This window comes from Zosterops lateralis (assembly GCF_965231275.1).
Source record: "Zosterops lateralis genome assembly, chromosome: 4".
Taxonomy (NCBI): domain Eukaryota; kingdom Metazoa; phylum Chordata; class Aves; order Passeriformes; family Zosteropidae; genus Zosterops; species Zosterops lateralis.
In genome coordinates, this window is record NC_139765.1 from 52,037,414 (window position 1) to 52,058,346 (window position 20,933).

The 20,933-nt window shown below is 34.8% G+C and overlaps 1 protein-coding gene across 5 annotated transcripts in view; it reads right to left on the reverse strand.

Moving 5' to 3' along the window:
- CADPS2 (calcium dependent secretion activator 2) overlaps positions 1-20,933 on the reverse strand; it is a gene marked incomplete at its 5' end in the record, with an annotated part of 283,646 nt that overhangs the window by 146,580 nt on the left and 116,133 nt on the right. For all 5 annotated transcript variants that reach the window (XM_083860055.1, XM_083860056.1, XM_083860057.1 and 2 more), the window contains 3 exons: positions 15,023-15,144; positions 19,266-19,502; positions 20,573-20,653. In XM_083860055.1, coding sequence (XP_083716181.1) covers positions 15,023-15,144; positions 19,266-19,502; positions 20,573-20,653 — 440 coding nt within the window. The remainder of the gene's footprint in view (positions 1-15,022; positions 15,145-19,265; positions 19,503-20,572; positions 20,654-20,933) is intronic.

Genomic DNA, 20,933 nt, shown 5'->3' on the forward strand with positions numbered 1-20,933 from the left:
ATTAGGTTGCAACTTCCTTTCTTTTAATGATCTATTCCATATTCCTGGAGAACCACATGGAGCTCATTGCACTGATTAAAACTGATGGTGATTATGCTACTAGGTACAAACAAATTGCAAAAAGTAAGCAAGCTCGTTTCTCCTGCTTTTTTCCACTCTGTGAGATATTACAATTATCAGAAACTAATAAAATAAAGAAAACAGATGATCTTAAGAGTATGCTCTATAAAAGGATGTATTACACAAGCAAATGTGAGAACCAGAAATATTAATGCTTTAATAGATGTCAAAAATGCATTTGACAGACAACAATGGAAATAACAAGCAATTCAGTAAAATCCTATTTACTGGCTAGGAAGACTATATTTTAAATCTTGGCATTATAGGTATGGTTGATGCAATTTAATTACACAGTTCTTAGTCACATCTGATGATAGGACAGAACCTTAATTCAAAGTTATTGTCTGCATGTACATTGTAATAAATTTTCAATTGATCTGTATGATGAAAATCTGATATCATTTTTTTATACTCTCATATACAGAAGCTGAAAGTGTGATATCCATTTAAAAGGATTTTGGTTAAAATGAAGTATTATTAATAAACACGAAGGATAAAGAATTGCTGATTTATTGACTGGAGTCTGACCAGGTGTCATAAAAGGAAAGGCCGGGGAGAAAAATAAAGTTGAAATCTGACAGATTTTGAGCATCTATATAATTTCAACAATAAAAGAATGTCAATTAGAACAATAAAAGTATGTCAAAATAGGCTAGCTTATGTACATCTGCATGCTTTACTCAATCTTCTTTTATTTTGGGTCATATTTAGTAAATACTGAGTTCCTGTATCTTGTTATATTCATGGCACAATCTTTACAGATCAGAATTTCTAACAGAAATGAAGTTTATTAGGATGTGTTGACAGTGCAAACTACAGCCAAAAAGGCCATTCTTATTGCTACACCTCATTTCATACCAACAAAGCATAAAAATGCAAATTGCAAATTGTTATTAGCTTCATACGGGTTCGACTACAAGCTGGAGTTTGGATTAGGCTGTCATTTCTGACTTCTGCTTCAGTTGTTGCATGATGAATTAATAATATGCATAATAACATAATAATATGCTTTTAAATGTACAGCATATAGATTAGCTCAATCTATCTAGATAAAGTCAGTTTGCCTAGAGTATTGGGTCTCTTATGTTCTTTCTTGGAAGGAGTAAACTAAAATGAACATGATTGCACTATTTTGGCTGCTGATTTCAATAAATTGATACCTCTGTGAAAACATGAAGCTTCAAAGAAACAGGGTTTGTGTTCTAGTAATACACAAGGAACAAAAAAATGAGCTACGTGTACTTTGCTGTTATATTGGCAGCTGATAGGAACATCAGATGCCCACAAGTAAGTGTGATAGTAAAGGACAGAATCTTGGATATGCCTTTTCTAACAGAACATGATTCCTCACAACATAAATAAGATTTTACTGAATCACTTGTTATTTCCACTGTAAAATTCCACTAGAAAAATCATTATTTTTATACTTTCAGATATTTATTCTAGATCCATACATCTGTTCAAAGAGCTGGTGAGTGTAAAGGTGAAAATAGGTTAGGAGAATACCTAATATTTAATGAAATCAATACCTGAATAGCAATTATTGTGATGAAAATCTTGATAACTGTTACTTTGATTTCTTATTTCAGCTTATAGATTTTATGTGCTAGTATAATTACATCCACTTAGTTTCTCAAAAATTAAATTATTTTCTTCCAAAACACATTTGTTGTCTGTCAAATGCATTTTTTGACATGTATTAATGCTTTAATATTTCTGGTTCTTGCATTTGCTTAATCTCTTTGGAGTGACTATTTTAGTAGAACATCTAATTTAAATTTTAAAGCTAAGCTGCTACATATAGGTCAGATAAATCAATGGGGTTTTTTTAAGTTTGGGTTTCCAACCTGATATTTTTCCTACAGAAAATACAGTACTTCCAAAAAAGGATTTCTTTTCTGAACAACGAATATCAAAGTCACCCACTATACAAAAGATTGTTCACATTATTCATAAGACAAAAACTTTTAAATCATTTAATTGAATTACTTTCTGTTTTAAATAGGAACTAACAATGTGGTCTCCAGAATCTCAATGCCAAATAAAGAAAAGTTGCGTTTCTTTATATTTTAACTTTCAACATCAATAACTGAAATATTTTCTGCATGAAAATAAATCTTACAGCTGACTTTTGTTTTTTGTACAGGTGAACCTGTAGGTTGAAACCTGGCTTTCTGTGAAAAGAGAAGCAATTCCTTTGTGCCATTTTGATCTTGTTTGAGTCAAAGTATATTGCAGATAATTTACTTAAAGCTTGCTCTGCTATGGAGCTCCTGAAGGAAGGATGGAAGAAATGATGAGAAGAAAGAACAAGTAAATTAATTCATCTATCTTATGAAACTAATATTTAGAAACAGTGTACCTTTAGTAAATCTTAACTACAAAGAAAAACGCAATGCTTCATGTTTGTAATAGCATATGTTTTAACTAGCAAATGTATGTAAGCAGTGGAAACAAAAAAATCAACCATCTCCACACCTTTGGAGAAGCCACTGGTTTTTGAGTGTCAGTCCAATGATTTTCATTAATGTGAACAATTTTGGTGCTGAAAGTGTCCATATGGGAAGTGCAAAATTTTGGACAAAACAAGTATCGATCTCATGCAATATTTATATTAAATAGCTATCACTATAGTATGTTTGTTTGTTTGTTTAAATCTTGCTAGATAAATCGTTGAAAGTAACAATAATTTTAACACTAACTGCTAGGCTGCAGCTAACAGTGCTGTGAGCTCACTGCAGCAGTTAGTGTTAAAATTATGGATACCTCTAAAACTACCAACTTTAAGTCTGAAAAAAACCCCTAATTCTGCCTCTTCAGACTCTCATTTCACCATGTAATTTTCCTTTGCTTAAATAATTTTTCTGCTTTTACCTAGTCATTCTCCTTACTATAGAAACTGCAGTGATTTGATGTTTGTTCATCTTCCATAAGCCACAGTCTTTTCACCATATTTCTCTGCTGCTGTCAGAGGTATGTGGGCTGATATAGTAATTAGAGACAAAATATATTGCCAAAGTTTATTTCCCTTCACTGCAAAAGTACCTATTGCCAGCAAGAAGGTGAACATTTATTTCAGCTAAAGATTTATCATTGTGTCACAGAAACCCCTCTAAGCGAATTTATTTTTCTACTTCAGTTTGGAACACATTTCATATACTGGAAACTGAAGCAAATTTCTCTCTCAGGTTGTCCATTTAACTCATGGTCTCTATTAGTTAAAACTTTTTTTATGAGATCATGGAAGGGAATGTAATAAAGTTTATTATTCTAAGCACAGATCTAGAAATTTTATTTTACCCTATTTATTGGAATACTTAATTTCTGACAAAATACCAACTCTACAGGATTTTTACACCATTGTTTGTCCTCAACAATATGGAAATTTCATTTTTGAAACCATTACCAGAGTGTATTGGTCTCCTTGGTGCTATCTTTTGCATCTTTCTCAGTTTGATTCTGGGTTTAAGTCTTCTGCATAACCTCAATGTGTTTCTTAACTATTAATTAAATTACCTTACGAGGGCATCTGGAAGAGTTTTCTTATTTGCTATCCAAACAGGGATGTGGACAGAGCTGGAATGAGCAGGAAGACCCATCCAAGCCAGTTTGTTGGGCATCTTACTGCTCCATAGGAGTAAGAGATTTACCAGCACTTCATCTTTGCACATCTTGGAGCTGGACTGGAAATAGTATTTTGAGGTCTCTGCAATATCTTTGTATTTGAATTATGTCAAAAACCTATACCAACTCTGCTGTTTCTACTTTGTCTAGAAACAAGCTTTAACTGTATAAAACCAGGTATCTATAACCCTCAGGTTAGAAACCATACTCACAGTGCAAGTTGTGAGATGAACCGCCAGGAAACTAAACGTTAGAGGAGGCTCAGCACCTCCTGACACATCCAAGTACATGGATAAATTAAAACACATCAAATCAAGTTCTGAAAAACCTGTTGTTAGTGAAGGATTGTGTGAGTGTGGAATTTATGAAGTGTTGCATATTACTATGTCCAACTGCACAGACACAGAAAAAATGCAAGATGGCAAGCCAGGCACTGTACCAGCAGTGCAAGTCACTTCACAGCAATCAATAAATCTGTAATTTGATGAGGAGGCTCCACTCACCCAAATAGAAACAGAGTTAAATCCATACTTATCTGATATTGGTGTTTTTACTGAGACTCCTAAAGAGAGTATTAGTTGGTGCTAATTGCTACTAGTTTTTCCCTGCAGATACTTGGAAAAATATCATAAGCATTTCTTTTTCTCTTCTGAGCATGAAAAATACTCATTTGTCAATGATTGACACCAGGATGCTACACTAGAAATCATAGATTTAACTCTAACAGCTGTCTCATAAAGCCCAAAAACATGTTTATTTTTTCTTACCACCACCATACAAAATAATATGAGCATTGCAGTTCTCCCTTTGAAAAAGGATTGAAATGTACTGCACATGCAACAGTAGTTTATTGTGCAGCATTAAGGATTTAATAGGGTAAAGATTATTCCTTATATGCAACATTGCAACCACTATATATATATATATATATATATATATATATATATATATACACACATTGATTTATTTATGTATCCATTCTGCAGTACATCAGTGAGACCTGGAATTAATGTTTGGAACGACAAGGGAAAGATCCTATCTAAATCCTGTTTATAACGGGATTTACATTGAATATGTTTTCCCTGGAAGATATTTTTTTATTTCTCTATTTTAAAATTACTCATTTATTTTAATGGAAGAACAAAGAGCATAATTTCCTCGCTCAGAGCAAGCACATTAAACTGGAGCTGAAAGGCAAGGCATAAGAAAAGTTCTAAACAAATCATAACATCTTTTCACAGTAGAAACACAGACAAGCCCCATGCTCAGGCAAACTGAACCATGAGGGAGCCATGTGTCTTGGCCTTTCATTACTGACCTCACCTAATCTTCTGTGACTCTATTCTTCCCTGTGTAACTGTGATTTCACTATTTTAAGGGCAAATCTTGAGGAGAACTACAGATTCATTGTTTAACAATCCCTATCGAAGAAACACTGATACTTTGCACAAATACTTTCTCTATTTAGCTAGTATCTTATGTGCTGTCAGCTATTGAAGGAGCATGAAAATGGTAATGGTTTTAACCCTGATGTTCCCATCAAAGTGTTCCTAAATCTACAAAATGTAGATAGGAGAAAAATAAATCGTTCTATGGAGGTGAATGACAGGAGGAAGTACAGCAGAAAGGTAAGTCTTGGTATTAGCACGGAAAGTCATACAGTTACTTTTAAAGGTCACCTTTGATTCCACCTAAACAGAGTTTTCACTACTGTATTTTACCATTTATCATTTATTTCTGTCTATATGGGAACTTTTGACCCATCAAACTAATGGTTTGAAACGCAGATTAACAAACCATCTCTTCAGCACTTCCCTTCCAGAAAATCTGTGTTCAGCTCCTGCAGCTGCACACACTAAGCAGCCCATCATTTAATTTCTGAATGCATTGTTGAGTCACTATCTAATGTAGTCACTCAAAAAAAGGTAAATGTTTGCGTAATTTTTTCTTTTTCTATGGATTCAGCAGCAAAATTAAGCATTTTAGGGTGATTGTTACAAAACACTGGGAATCCCTTCTCTGAACTTTTTTCTCAAGGAACAGAAAGCTCCATATTGCTATTTCAGCAACAGCAAGGATACAGTGTTTTGATGGATATGCTATACTGTAAAGCTCCTTTATACAATTAGACCATTATGAAAGGAAAAAAAGAATAATCTGTTAATAAGATTTTTTTTTTCAGGATTTGCTTTTGGTAAAATAGCAAAAATTTAAATAAAAGAATTAACAGAGCACAAAATTACTGTTTATCTGAGAGTTAATAATGATTTATGCACAATCATTTATTTTTAAGCATAAAAATTATTAATATATGAAAAATTATTTGTAAAAAAATCACAACAAAACCATGACTACTTTTTCTTTCAAACAGAAAAGTATCTAATAGAAAACCAGAAAGGCAAACCAGAAGAGGGATTCAGTGAATAATAAGCAACTAAGTAAAAACACTCATTTAGGCTTCCTACACTGAAAAGAAGAAAAGTGCACTCTAACAGTACAGAATGCTATTATGACAAGTATTGTCATTACAAACATAAAACACTATGAATAAATTATTAGTCTTGCTTTCCCATCTCACTTTCAATACAGGCAACCAAGACAAGGCAAGGTGAAAATTTTCATGTATCTAGACTGACACACTGCCAGGCACTGGCAACCAGTGGTACATATTAAGGAAACAATTCATGAGAGGCATTACCCTCCTGTTTCCCACCACGGTCCAAACCTGCCTAGAGACTGGTGATGGGCACAAGGGTAAGAGATGGTGATTTACGCTCTCGGAATTTCTATATGCATATTTATTTCATTTTTTCCTTGAAAAAGATAATTTTGAATCCATCACAACACTGTTAAAAGTTGCAACTGCTATTTACTTCATGTTACTTTGTATTTCTGTGACACTTTAAACCTTCAATGCATTGTACAAACCTTGATAAACTCACAGTACTTTGATGAAGCAGGTAGATGCTGTCATGTCAGTCTAAAGATGTGGGAAAACAAATCACAAACTAGGCTGACCTACCTGAGCCTGCAGAGTCTATCCTGAAAGACACAGGAATCAAATCAGAAAATGTCTGTATTCCAGTTGGCATAAAACCAATTGGTATGTTTTATTCTGAAACCTCTTCTACTGCTCTTTCTGACTTGTACTGCTCTTATCAGCTGTCCATGCTACCTTGCCTTTGTTTTTGCTGTCCTCCTACTCTCAATCCACTGGTATTGCCTTCAAATAGGTACATTAACCTGTAGACTCACTCTTTAAATGATGCATAGTTACTAAGAGATTTCAGCATCTATAAATATATTTTCTTTATCTGTTGAGTGGACTATTCTGTATTCTAAAAGTACTGGACCTCTCGACATCTCTGAGGAGCAATGCACATAGTAACACAGTGACAGCAAAGAATCTGTCCATAGCAGGGTGAAAAACAGATTTCTGAATGTCATGAGCATTTGAGATGTATAAAGTATTCTTAGCCTGAACAGGATCCAAAAGCAGAAACTTCTTTCTTTCAGAATCTTTTTCGCAAGATTTCTCTTTACCCAAAACAACAACCCTAAACTAAATTAGTAAAATGTGTTCCATTCAAACACTATATCTAGTAAAATTTTTAGCAATTAATTTGAATGCACCTGTGTCATACTGCTTACAAGACATATAAGCAAATATTCAAAAGGTTTCTTCAAATCGAGATACAAAAGGATATTTTTACAACGTAAAATCGGACATTTAGGTCATATCAAAATTTAAGAAGAATCCAAAGGAATTGTTTTCATGTCAACTATTGCCCACAAACAAGAATTAAACTTTTCCAAGATGAGACAGGTGTAGACCACTCTGAAAAACAAATTTCAATTTTACTCTACTGAAGTATTCCAGGTGGAGATGGGAGGTAAAGTCTAAAGTAATCCTTCTCAACCCCACCTTTTTCTTTGACAGGACACATCCCTCTAGATGATACTGTACAGGCTGCCTTCGCCTTCAATTTGACCCAGGCAGAGACCAGGTAGTTATATCAGAATAAGGCTTAGCCTGATCAAAATCATTCTGCTTATAAGCAAGATTTAATTAGCTATTCATAGCCAAGGACCTTCCAGTTTTAAGCTGGATCATATACCTGCATATGCTTTAGCACAATGTTATAGAAAGCTTATATCTGTCTGCAAGATATTAGTTGCATTTGTTGTGGATCAGGTGGGAATGAGAATGGAAACAGATACAACTTGTGCATTAAGCAGTGTGTAAACAGGCTTCCTCCAAGCCTTGTTATAGTGAAAGGCATGGGTGGGACATGCATCTTCAGACCCAAAGACTTTCAAAATGCACTGTGAAATAAAACTAGTATCAGTCTTACAAGAGACATCTAATGTAATACTACACTTTAAAAGACAGATACAGAGCTATTCTTTCCAGTGGTGCCTCTAGATGAGGAGGGTTAATACTCTCTCTAAATGCTATATGTATTATTCAGGGTATATATATTATATATCCTAATATATGCCCTGGTGACATAAGGATTATGTTTATTGTTAACTATCCAAATAGAGGAGGGAATACAACCAATCCTAATTATCCCCTTTCATCCCAATTTCTTCCACACCATGCTTCTTTATTTGAAAACTGAACATTCTCTTCTGACAGTAGTGGCTTTCACAAGTCCCTTAGATGGACTTAGAATATTTAAGGGACTTAATCACAGAATTATTATAAAATTTAGGCTGAAAGAAACCTCTGGAGGTCACCTAGTTCAAACCCTCCACAGAGCAAGAACAGTTAAAATTAACTTGCTCAGGTTATTATCCAGTGGAGTTTCAAATGTCTTTTAATATTAAAGTATCTTTTTATAATTCATATTTCTCTGCAATAAGAAAAATGAAAAATTTCTTCTACAATATAAAATAGTAATCAATGACAGATCATAGAACCAAGGCACCAAGTGAACAAAACTATCAAGTGTATTTTCAGCTGAATCCATATTTCTTTTGTGAAACACTTCCATCATTAATCCAGAAGACACACTGGCATAAATGTGCATTCTTTTTCTTCTTCATCATTTTCTCTGCAGAACTAAAGAAACACTAGAAAATTTCCTACTGTTAATTTCTTTTTTTCCTCTTAACAGCTGGATAACAAACATATATGGCATTTAATCAATGCACCCATTTTTTTAAAGATTGTTTCTTCCACCCTATTGTGTGAATTGCTCCAAAAAGAAACACATACTGACATATAACAAGATGAAAATAATGATGGAATTTATCCTTTAGAGATATAAAGGTGAATCTTACTGAAAATTATAACAATCATTACACAACTCAGTCAGGCCTAGTTTATGAAAGCAGACACACTTTGTTTTCTGTCAAGATCCCCACTTGTCCCTCTGAAATTCCAAAATACTATTAAAGGATCATGATCATCGTCACCAAGTTTTCAGCATTGTATACATCAGCATAATTATGTCCCTCAGACTTTATCCCGTGAAATGATCTCACTAAAAATGCACAGAGGTTCTCTAACATACAACCTTGCTTTTGTAAATGTTGCCTAAAATGTATTTATGACTTAAAGAAACTAACTGTATGCCAAAAGAAGGTTGAACTAGTTTGCAGTTGATCTGTGAGATCAACACTAGATTTTGCAGCATCTAGATGCAAGTAAAAATCTTTCAGAGGTAATAAACAGTCTAAAGAACAGGAGAAAGATAAAAATAAAAATCAAGAATTTTAATCCTAAAGAGGATTTATCCTCAGAAGATATAATAGGTAGCACATTAACAGCAAGCTAAGTACAGTTAGATCAGGTGCTATGAAAATGCAGTCTTATTAGTCCCATGCAAAAAATCCCATGTGCAAAGATACTCATTTCAATAAAAAAGGCACAAGACAAAGAACAGAAAAATCCCCACACTGTAAGAAGAGTTAGTCAGCTTGCCAGCAACAGAGGAGTTTGATTACTGCCTCTCCAATCAGACAAAATTTGTGTTTCTGTCCCGCCTTTCTTCCTATGTATATTCTCTCATTTTCTATTTAAGAATCAAAGCAATATGAGGCAAGTACAACTTTTTCATTCTACCTTTTCTCTTGTGCAAAAGCAAGAACATGAAATCCTACACATGAAAACAAAATGAGGAATGACTGCAGAAGAGAAACGGTATAATTAAAGTATTACTGAATGAAATAAACATTTATGCAGATGTATCAGACAGAGAGCAGTAGAATGTGGGAAAAGAAGAGTAGGTGTCCTTTCTCTTGCCTTACACACTGCCTATCTGTGGTCTCAATCACAAGTTAGGCAACAGCTTTAATTGTTATTGTCCCCTTGCTTCCCTTCATCAAAAATTAAAAAAAATATACAGTTGCAGGGACTATGATGAAGATGAAGAAAGAAAAAACACTGGTGTTTGGAACATGATTGTCAAATATTATAAACGTTATTTATCCTTTTTCCCTTCAGAAATGTTGTCTTAGGCCACATCCTCAAAACATCGAATTAAAAAAGTACTATTTATTTTATGAGCACATGTATGATTTAAGAAAGTTTTAAATTTTAGAAATTGGGCTTTTTCTCCTTCTTTTTCAACTGCTCTATGGAAGTTTTTCTATGCAATGTTTAGTTAATGTATGTACAAGTTCTCATACTTCAAATACTTTATTGAATTAATGCTGGTAGAATATGGCATAAAAATAATGTGAGCAGCATTTACTTTTATTTTGCAGTACTGACTGAGCTTCCCTGCCTTCTCTAGTCAGATTTAATCATGCATTCTTCACATACTTCTAACATATAGTAGCACTTTTAATAAGATCCTACAATCACTGGCAGTAAAATATGATAATCTTATTTGTCTTGTTCACATGAAGAATGTTCTGTCTTTATTAAAGTTTTCTCATCATAAAGATACCATCTTTTCCTATTTTGTAAGTATGTGACAAGAAAATGTCATGTGGAGTACTAAATGATAGTATGTTCCCATTTTTTTATTTTCTCCGAGATTTTGCATGCCTAAAACATGACACTTCCAAGAAAACACATTAATTAATATTCAGAATGAATAAAAATCAAGGATAAGAAACAAATGTGGATACTGGACTGCACAAGACTAAAAATGAGGACACTTCAGTAATGTCTGAAAAATGAAATTAGCACTGGATTTCTGCAGATGACCCCCTGTGGCAGCACAGCAACAAAGTTATGCAAAGCTTCACACAACTAAAAGGGCCCTCTGAGGGCTCTGCTAACTGATCTCTGGTAGAAAAGGTCACAGGCTGTGTTGGAGGGATTTTCAACAGGGCTAAAAGGCAGGAAACAGTTGGAAAGAATGAAGAAATATTTCACAGGCAGTTATAAAAATTTTATAGGGTTTGCATGTGAAGCTGTGTAACTGATCTGTCTGTAAAACTGCTGAAGACATAAGCTCAGTAAAATACATGATTCTATAGTATTTGCATTTTAAATGACCATTACTTCCTCAGTAAGATACTTATAAGCACTATGTACTTCATTTAGCTTGCTAGAGAGGAAAATGAAGCACTTAAACATAAACTCACAAAGTTATTATCCAGAGAGAGAAAGTAGGGTTAAATGCATTAACAAACCTGAAAATATTTATTACTGATGAAAACTCCTCTCTCCTTCCAGGGACTTTAATGAGGCATCTTCCCTTTAAGAAGGAATATTGTTTCATGTTTTCGTATTACTCTTAAGTTGGCACTCTGGGATTTAGAGGAATACTTACATACATGTATAAAAACACTTGAGAAGATATTCAGCAGTCTGGAATACTGGATAAATTGTGAATTAAGTGTGCACTTGAGTCATGTTTCCAATCTCTCCTCTAAGATCACAATGGCTTGCAGTGGCATTTTGAAACATCCATCTGAGTATCTTGTTTTCTCCTTTTCACTGTCAAGGCTTTTGAATTTTCTGACTGAGTATAGCACTGCACTACATACACTGATGTTTCAGAGATTAAAAAAACAGACATAAATAATTCTTTATACTTTTTTTTTCTTCCTCACAAATGTAGCTATCAGTTCAAAACGATAAACTGACTACAGAAAAATGTGTGTGACAAGCACATGATTTAAGGCTCCTGCCAGCAGTCTTCCACAGCAGGTTGGTGGCAATCATTTACTTTTCATCACTGTCTCATTCTATGCTTAGTATGAGAGCTTTGGTACCCTTTTCTAGCTGCACATCCTACATAAAATCTGAAGTTATGATCTCCTCCAGCATCACTGATACTCTTCCTTCATATCAGAAAGACAGTACCAAAAATTATACCAATAAGAAGCCAACTCCAGCAGCAAGCAAAGCAGGCAGGCAGTAGCCTCAGGCATCTGATAGCTGTTTTTTCTGCATTAGGAAAGAGATGGTCTGTCTGTGCTTGCCCACTAGCGTTCTTCGACCAGTGTAATTTCTGATTAAACTCTGCTAAGCCCTCTTAGTTGCCTCCACCACCAATCAATAAAAGCAATATTGCTACTGCCAAGAAAACCTGATTTGGGTTTAACAGAAAAACTAAACTATGGAAGAAAGTATGTCCTTTTCCATAGGCAGCTTCCTCCATCTTCTTACTGTTTGCTTGTAATTTGCTAATTTCATGCTTGTCTAATTTAATATCCTCCCCCATGGCCTCAAACGAGGTCTCTATCTGTGCTCAAAAGCTATGTCTCTAAATACTCATAATTATACTGCATGCCAATGTCTCCTAATCACTCTTGCCAGAAATGGAAAAGAGCAGAACCCAGAGGAGCACAAGAACTAGATACTTTTCAGAGCTTTATAATCCTTGCCCCTTTAAGTTACTCTGTTTTACAGGACAACAGGTCAACAGCGCCACTAACTCCCATTCATGTGCTTCTAGACTACAGGTGAGGGCATTTCTCAAAAAAATTCTAATCTTCTGAAGATGCATAATTTTTTTCCAAACAAACCCATATGACTTTGGTTTGTACATCATTTAGATGGAAGCGCCCATAATCTTTCTTCCGTATTCAATCAACTCATACCTTCTGAGCCTGAAGTTCATTAAATCGGTTTACAAGCTTGGAGCAGGTCCTAACATTTCACCTTTTCCTAGAAACACTTCAGTTGTTCTTGTATTGACCATCTTTTCTGGAACTTCCTTTTCACAAAGCTTCCACTTTTACAAGTAGGAAAATCAATTAATCACTTTTTAATTTTTACTTGATGCATCTATGTACTTCTGATCTTACAACTTTTACTTTGACTGTAGTAAAGCTTCCCCCACACATCCAGCAGGTGCTTCCAAATAGGAAAAGAGTTTCAGTTTACTTTTGGACATATTGGGAAGTTTACCTGGAAACTTCCATACCCTTCTAACAGTGATTGGCTCAGTGCCAGCACAAGAACATGGATTGGGCTCTGAGAGTGTAAGTCGTAGCCTCTTGGTGATCTCATGGGCTGCAAGACACGTTTTCTCTCCTAGAACATTCAGTATTTAGGAATGAGCAAAAAAAGGAAGCAGAGGCTTTTTGGGGTGCAAGAGATTTCTCAGACACCTGTGCACAGCTTTATTATTTGTTTTCTGTAACATTTATTATTTTGGTTTTTGTACTTTTTAAACCCATTGATTTACAAAACACCTCCAAGGAGTAGTCTTGCTAATTAATTACAGCCACTTCTCTGCAGACGGCTGGTCCCTCAGAGATTGATATATTAGCATGTGGCTTATTACGCTCCGGCCACATGTTACTCAGTATCACTTAACCTGCAGTATGAAATAAGTAAGCCAGGAACCAATTGGGAACCACTCTATCATGTTTTTTTTCACCATATCTGGAAACAGCTAGAGAAAACAAAACCCTTAACATCCACAGACTGTTTTCTGAAAGGGAAATAAACCTGTCCAAAATTCAAAAACTTGTGTATTCTAGGTGATTTAAAGACTCATACCAATGACATCAGAGGTTAAGCAAGAGTTTAAAACAGACCCAAACAAGTTCAAGGATGAGGAAAAAGAGCAATACACCACCAGAAGAAACAAGAACCTTGGCTGTGTCAGCAGGCAAAGGCTGTAGGCACATGTTGCAGGGAATAATATGAGAGCAACTGTAAGACAAAGGACAGTTTGGAGATGTGCCTTCCATGAAAAAGCCTAGTGAGTCTCACGGGACCCTGAACCACCAGAAAACGCCCCAAAAGGTCAAAAAATAAGCAGACGATATTGAACATCCAGTTATGACCTTGCTTCAGTGTGTCTTTTTTATTATCGTTCATTTTAGAAGGCCCTCGCATAGTACATGGAAATGATAAGAATAAGCATTCCAATACCCTGGAGAAGGAATACAGCCAGGGACTGTGACAAATGGATTTTACATCTTGTCCCACATACTCAGTGTTCTGCAAAGCTGTTTGAATATGCTGCAGGCTTATTTGCCAAGGAAAGTTGCCACAGCTAGAAAGTCCAACAAATTAGATCTTCTACTCCCAAGCGCAGAAGAGACAGATAAAATAGTGCTTCTAATTTTGCCTAAAAAAAAAAAATCTGTTTTTGTGGTCTGAATGGGTACCATCCCAATTCCATAGATGTTTTATCACATATTGTAACAAATGAATTTTTAAAATTGTCTTTCACCTGGCACACTATGGTGCCAGTAAAAGCCCAACATACTGTCTGGAAAGTTATCTGCAAAAGATTCCAAATGACATTTTAGCAGAGTGAAAAGTGTCTGAAGACAGTGTGTAGGTCAAACAAATCAACCAATTTAATTTCTTACTCTCTGCTACACTAACTGGTTCAACTACAGATGGCATGATGTTATCCCCCTCCAAGACAGTTTGCTGACTGCCTCCATCAAAAATTAATTGAAAGAAGTGGATCCTATAATTTAAAATGAAATAGGCTCAGCAGGTGAGCAAGCTTTGTCAAGATTGATTACTGAGTATTGATTTCCCTCCAATTGTACAAGTCACACTCTACAAGGCCACCTGCACATTAACCTAGAATACCTAAAACCACCTCAGGCTAACATCTATCGAGATGTTTGTATTTTTGGAGGATTCAGTCCCCAGTTCTTTTCCTCACCTGTACATTCAAAGGCTTTCATTAGGACAGCATGCAGGCTTCATACTTACTTCACCCTAAATAAGTATTATTTGTAGTTTAACTTCTCAGAAAGAATTTGAGATAACTACTCAGGAAAAATTCACATATCGTAGCACTAAGCTAATTGTAAAAACTGTAAAGAAAATCAGACAAGTTCTCGCATGACAGAATAGAGATATTGATGCAGCAAGAGCAGTGTGGCTTACTGTGGCCTGGAAGCTTCTGCTTGGTCTGTCTGAAGCTTTTCGCCCCCTTCCACTTCCATGGTGCAGTAGACAATCCGATTGGGAGCAACTGACTTTAAACCTTGTACCTCCATTATAACAATCTGAGGAAAAGAAAGCAAATTGTTTATCCTTCATAAAAGATTACACAGTACAATTAAAAGATTACACAGTACTAAGCTCTGCAAAGATAGGAAAAAAAAAGGAAAAATCCCCAAAATCCCAAAGTACACTCACTCAAATCTTATGACAGAGGAGAGTTTTGATTGTATCTTCTTTTTCCACTTTCAACAACATCTAGAAGGAATTAAATTTTTTGCTTTGTTTCTACTTGGACAGTGACCAAAACCTTATAATTTAATCATAATTTAAATGCCAATAGTACAGTTTGAGACTAATGCCTGAACATAATTCTAAATCTTTATACATGAGAAACTGTATGTTTTAATCAGTCATCTAAGAGAATATTTATAGAACAAATAGGTTTCCAAGTCTGATGGTAAACAAATAAGTACATTGATCATATCTAGAAAGGTAAATTATGACACTGTGTCTCTGGAGGTTGCAACCCTTGAACCTCAGAAGGGATTCATGTTGTATAGAGCAAGAGGCAGGTTAGAGGACTGGTATCAGTCCTTGTAATTTTTCCCCCCACTGTGCATATCCTTTCCTTCTCCCAGTGCAGTACTTGCAGTCAGGTTCAGTATGCATATGGGGGAGAGAGAGAAGAGAAACAGAAAAGACCACCACTACCAGCTGTGCCCTGCAAGTTTTCCTCACCAGGGAAATTACAAGCTTGGCAGATCCTATAGATTCTCACCTCCTCTGGACCACTCTATACCAACTCAGAAAAGCTAAATGCAGCTCTACTTTAAATGCTTTCTGCCTTTTATAAATCTTGTCACAGTGTGAATTTTTGCATTTCAGATGTTTCTAATTCAGAAGACTTGAGAAGACAGTCAGGTTCCCCTGCTTTCTTTGGAAAAGCTGCTCTACTTGCCAGTTCCATTTGGGCCTACGCAAAAAAAACTGGGAAAAAAGTACTCTATTAAGAGAAGCTGCCCTCAACTGAACCCTACATGTAAACTAATGTTTGTTTAATTTCTTTTAAAGGTGCCAGAAGTAATGATTACTTTTGGTCTCATTAGAGGCAATTGGTTTCTTAGGTCAGCAAGCAACTACTACAATATGTTGCCATTAAACTTCTTTGCATGCATGCCACTTTGTTCTGTAAATTAACCCAGACTTCACCCCAAGCTATAAAAATCCTTTCTACTTTAAACCTCCCAGGATGTTAGTAATAGTTATATGTCTTGCAAAATTGTTAGTTTGTAAATATTACAGTGAGATGACAGCCACTGATCATGTAGATCATTTTTATATTACCCATAAATTTATAAATAATAACAGCAATTTAGGGAGAATGATCAAATCATTCCTCTTTTCCATCCATTGTTCAGCAATTCAAGTAGTTAGACAGCACTAAAGATCCTTCTAGCTAATATTGCCTATATGGTCTTTCCACATACCAAATATATGTCCCTGCTGAATACTGACTTCCTATTTACTCATTTTTATGTTGGTACTTCTTGAGTTTCCTGAGCTTCTACCTTATTTGCACAGTACATTTTTCTTTGGTAACAATTCTGGATTCCAGCATTGGAAAAAGGTTGCATTTCATTCCTTCCAAAGGAAACTGTCACTAGTGGATGTATTAGCTCATTAGCTGATAAACAGCTTTCTAAATGTTTGTCTACTTTTGAAACTGTCTAACAACCAAATAATTTAAGTAAGTCTCCTACCACTATGGTTTTAAATTTTTTTCCCCTAAATTTCTACTAACAGGATATTTAAGGAAATATTCAACTTGTAGAAACAGTGTGTGTTGTTAGCAGGGATACTCAGGAATGTCTCTGACCTTAGTCAATAAGGTCCACTCCCACTAGAACAATGTTAATATTACTAGCAAGTTCTACTATTTACAGTAACAATGCACAGTGACAGCAAGAACCCTGGCCACTTTACCCTCTGTCTAGAAATTCTGGGGTTCTTCCACTCTGTCCTACATGATGTAGATTTCCTATTCATTCATGTGCTAGCTCAGCAGCCCTCAACAGGGATTCTGCTGGTTACCCTACAACTGAGACCCCACAAACGATGTGATGTAGATGTGTTTATGTGTTATTCAAAACACGTGAAGTTGTGCACATTCAACCTCACTTTTTCAAAAAAGAAAGTACTCTGTCTTCCAGGAAATGCAATCAGCATTTCTTATTTGGCCATTTGCATAGAAAAAAAGATCACATCTTCCATATTTCAGTCTTCATTAATATCAACTCAACTGTTTCCTTTTTTCTTTATATCTTCTGAGATTTTGCTTCCCAAGAGCAAATATGCACATACTGTTTGGCAAGAGAGTCAACTTATGTGGTTACTATCATGTCTAAAATGAAAATCTGCCCTACTAAAAACTATCCCATGTAGTGTAGTACTTTAATTCTTTGCCTTGCAGTTCATGAACTGTAGATTAGTTATCTTGCAGCAAATCTCTTTATCGCTGATGGGAAAAAAGGAATAAAAGACTTAGTTCACCAGACCTAATAGTCTACATATCTAGTGGAAGAGCAGAGGTACTATAAACAAAGAAAATCTGCTATAAATTTACCAGAAATTATATATTATGTTATTTTTCATTTTATGATTGTTTCAAACTTTTACTGTGCTTTTCCCCTAAATATCACATTACTCCTACTACATAATAGCGCTCTCTAGAGGGTCAGAGAAGGCTTTTTTCCTCTTATATCTATCACCAAGCACAATTTCTTGAAGACCAGAAATACTATTGCCAAACTTTTTTGTACTTTTTAGACTATTCAGAACTACTTTTTGTATATACTTTTTATGGACCATTCCAGGCTTGGTATTCCTCTTGAGGCAGACATGGTACACGTGATGGAGGCACACAGGATTCAGTACAGGAGCTATAAATACTTCATCTTCTCATATACTTCAACACTAAGGACTGCACTCCAGTTTTACATGCTTGATGAACTAAAACTTCTTGGCATACAGAATGATGGATGTTACTACTCTTTGAAAACTGATTGTTGGGCTTTTACATTATTAGCTAGAAATATTAAAATTGCATATAGTGGGATAAGTAAATTCTCATTCATACAAAGAACTGAAACTTCTTCATTATCCATATTTGATGTTTTTTAGTCTGTATCTTTAATGAGATGGGAAAAAATTATCAGTCGAATGCTCAGCTCATTTGAGAAAAAAAATAATTAAAAGAGAAATAATTTTTCTTTTTTTTTGAACTGTTTAACAATTGAAATATTTATGGTGTAAAATTACCTGCTGTCTTAAAGAAACTAAAAACACTTCAAGTGCATAACACAAGTGTGGCACCTTCTGACCAATAAATACACAATGAACACTGTGTTAATGTTTTGATTCTGCTATTGTAGAAAGTGAGATTAGCATCTCTTGGTATGCACATTGCAGAACTGGACCTGAGTTATGAGGCCAGGCTGGAGAGGGCTTTAATCAGCCATGTCTAGTGGAAGGTGGCCATGGCAGTGGGGTTGGAACTAGATGATCTTTAAGGTCCCTTCCAATCAAAACCATCCTATGATTCTCCTCCGTCATGAGAATTGTTTAAATAACCAAATGTATTTGTGGTTTCCTCTTGAAGTAAACTGAGATCTATACAGATTAGGACTGCACCCCTACAGCCCAGACTTTCTACATAATCTCAGAAAACACAAGACAGACTCTTGAGGTAAATGCAGAAATTTATAAAAAGCTGCTATCACCAATAAAGAAAAATCACTGTGTTCTCTCTAAATACTTCTAGGGAGAAAATTCTATTTGTTTATAAAATTCTATATATGCGTTCCTGATAATAACAGTGTTTCATTATAACATTTAAAACTATACTTCGCTATTTTAAAAACTGGAATTCATTTAAAGTTACATTTTTGTGGGAGATTCAACTTCCCAAACTACTGTGTGGGCCCAAATGCAACTACTGCTGCAAGAGGAAAATGCATCATAAAGCTGTATTTAACATTGTAATTACCAAAGATACAAAGTATAATTTACTTCTTTAACACAGCATTTTAAAATTACCAAGAAAGGACTAATAGCAAAAGAGTATCAAGGCAGCTATTCTAACAATTTAAACCATCAACAAGTTTTCTGTGAAATTTGTGATTACCTCTAATGTGAAGGAGAGAACCACATCAGACTTTGACAGCTGAACTTCATTTTCATCTCCTATGTCCAAGAATGCAGAATTCTGTGATCGCTTTAACTTCTGCAGTTTGAATTCTGGCCCACCTTTAGACACTGGCAGACTTTCCAAATTTGCCATTAGCAAATTCACTGAAGACCGCAACTCTTCTATGTACATGTTCTCCATTTCCCTTGTTACAAATTTTGGGAATTTTCTTTCCTTGGAAAATATATTTTAAAAGTTAGACCAGAAAAAAATCCCACATTACAGATCATGTTAATTTACTGACTTGCTTCCAGTTAAGAGACAATAAATAAAAAAATAAGTAATAATTTCATTGTCTATCTATTTTTATGTCTTCAAAACAGTAATGGAAATGTTAATCCTGACCCATAAATACACTACAGTTAATTTTGGAAAGAAGAAATAAACTAAAAATGGAACTTTTCACATCTTCCCAAATAATTTAAATATAACCCCAAGTTAAAGAACCACACATTAGATACTTCCACTTACAGGTGTTTTACGCATGGTAATTAATAATATACCTTTAATGTTACCTTCAATATTTTATAAACTGACATTATAAAATGACCTGCCCACTAGTAGTTTTGTTACTTCATCTATTTCCCATGCTACCAAAAATAAGTCAATCACAATCATGCGTCTAATATAAGCCTAATAAAGTACAACCATGGCAAGAAATTCCATTGTTTACCTTTCTTTTTAATAATGGGTTATTCATTTTGAAAGTAATGTTTACTTATTATGCATCAGTTTATTTTAAATAATAATCTCTCTCTTAAACATTAGAGATAACGTAAAAATCAATTCTTTTTCTCTTTAGAAGTTAGAGAATTGTACTTTAATATTGTGTTTATAGCATACAAAGAAGAAAAATATGTACATGTATAATGCATATATGAACTCATACAGAGCCAGTTTTATGAGCAGTTTCTCCAAATAGTGAATACTGGATGCTTATGAGACTGTCATTCAAGTCTAAAGAAAAATGCAAATTATTCTAAAATATATGTTTTACATATAAATGAGAAACAAACACCAATCCAAATATATTGTCTGCAAAGACAGGCACCGTGCTTCTAAACCAGACAATTTTTACTGTTATGTGTTATAAGGCCTATCATAAATAGAAATGCACCTGCCAAAACGTTTTCAAACAATCTTCTGCTTAATTTTAGAATCAGAAAGAGGAAACAGACATTATGGATCATCCCACTCAATCTCATACGAAGATATGGTTTTGGTACAAGAAAGCAATCACTTACCCTTGCCATTTGTTCTGCTAGTTGTAGTCGTCCATCTAGTTCACGTCTTATCTGGGCTGCTTGCTCATCTCCATTATCCAACTTGGATAGAGAACAAAAATAAATCAAACTGTGAGAAACGCACCATATTTTAACTTTACAGCAATCCATGTAGCTAAAAAACAAGAGAAATTAATTTTCATCTTAAAATCAGTGAAAAACTAAGCAAATACACAGCTTTGAGGGTCTCCAAGATGAAAGAAATACAACGGCCACCATATAATCAGAGCAGTCAGGGTTTCTGAAGGATAACCAGTGCTCTCTTGCATTTTTAATACTCAGGATATACAGAAAGGGTATTATTTCTTTATAAAAGTAGCAG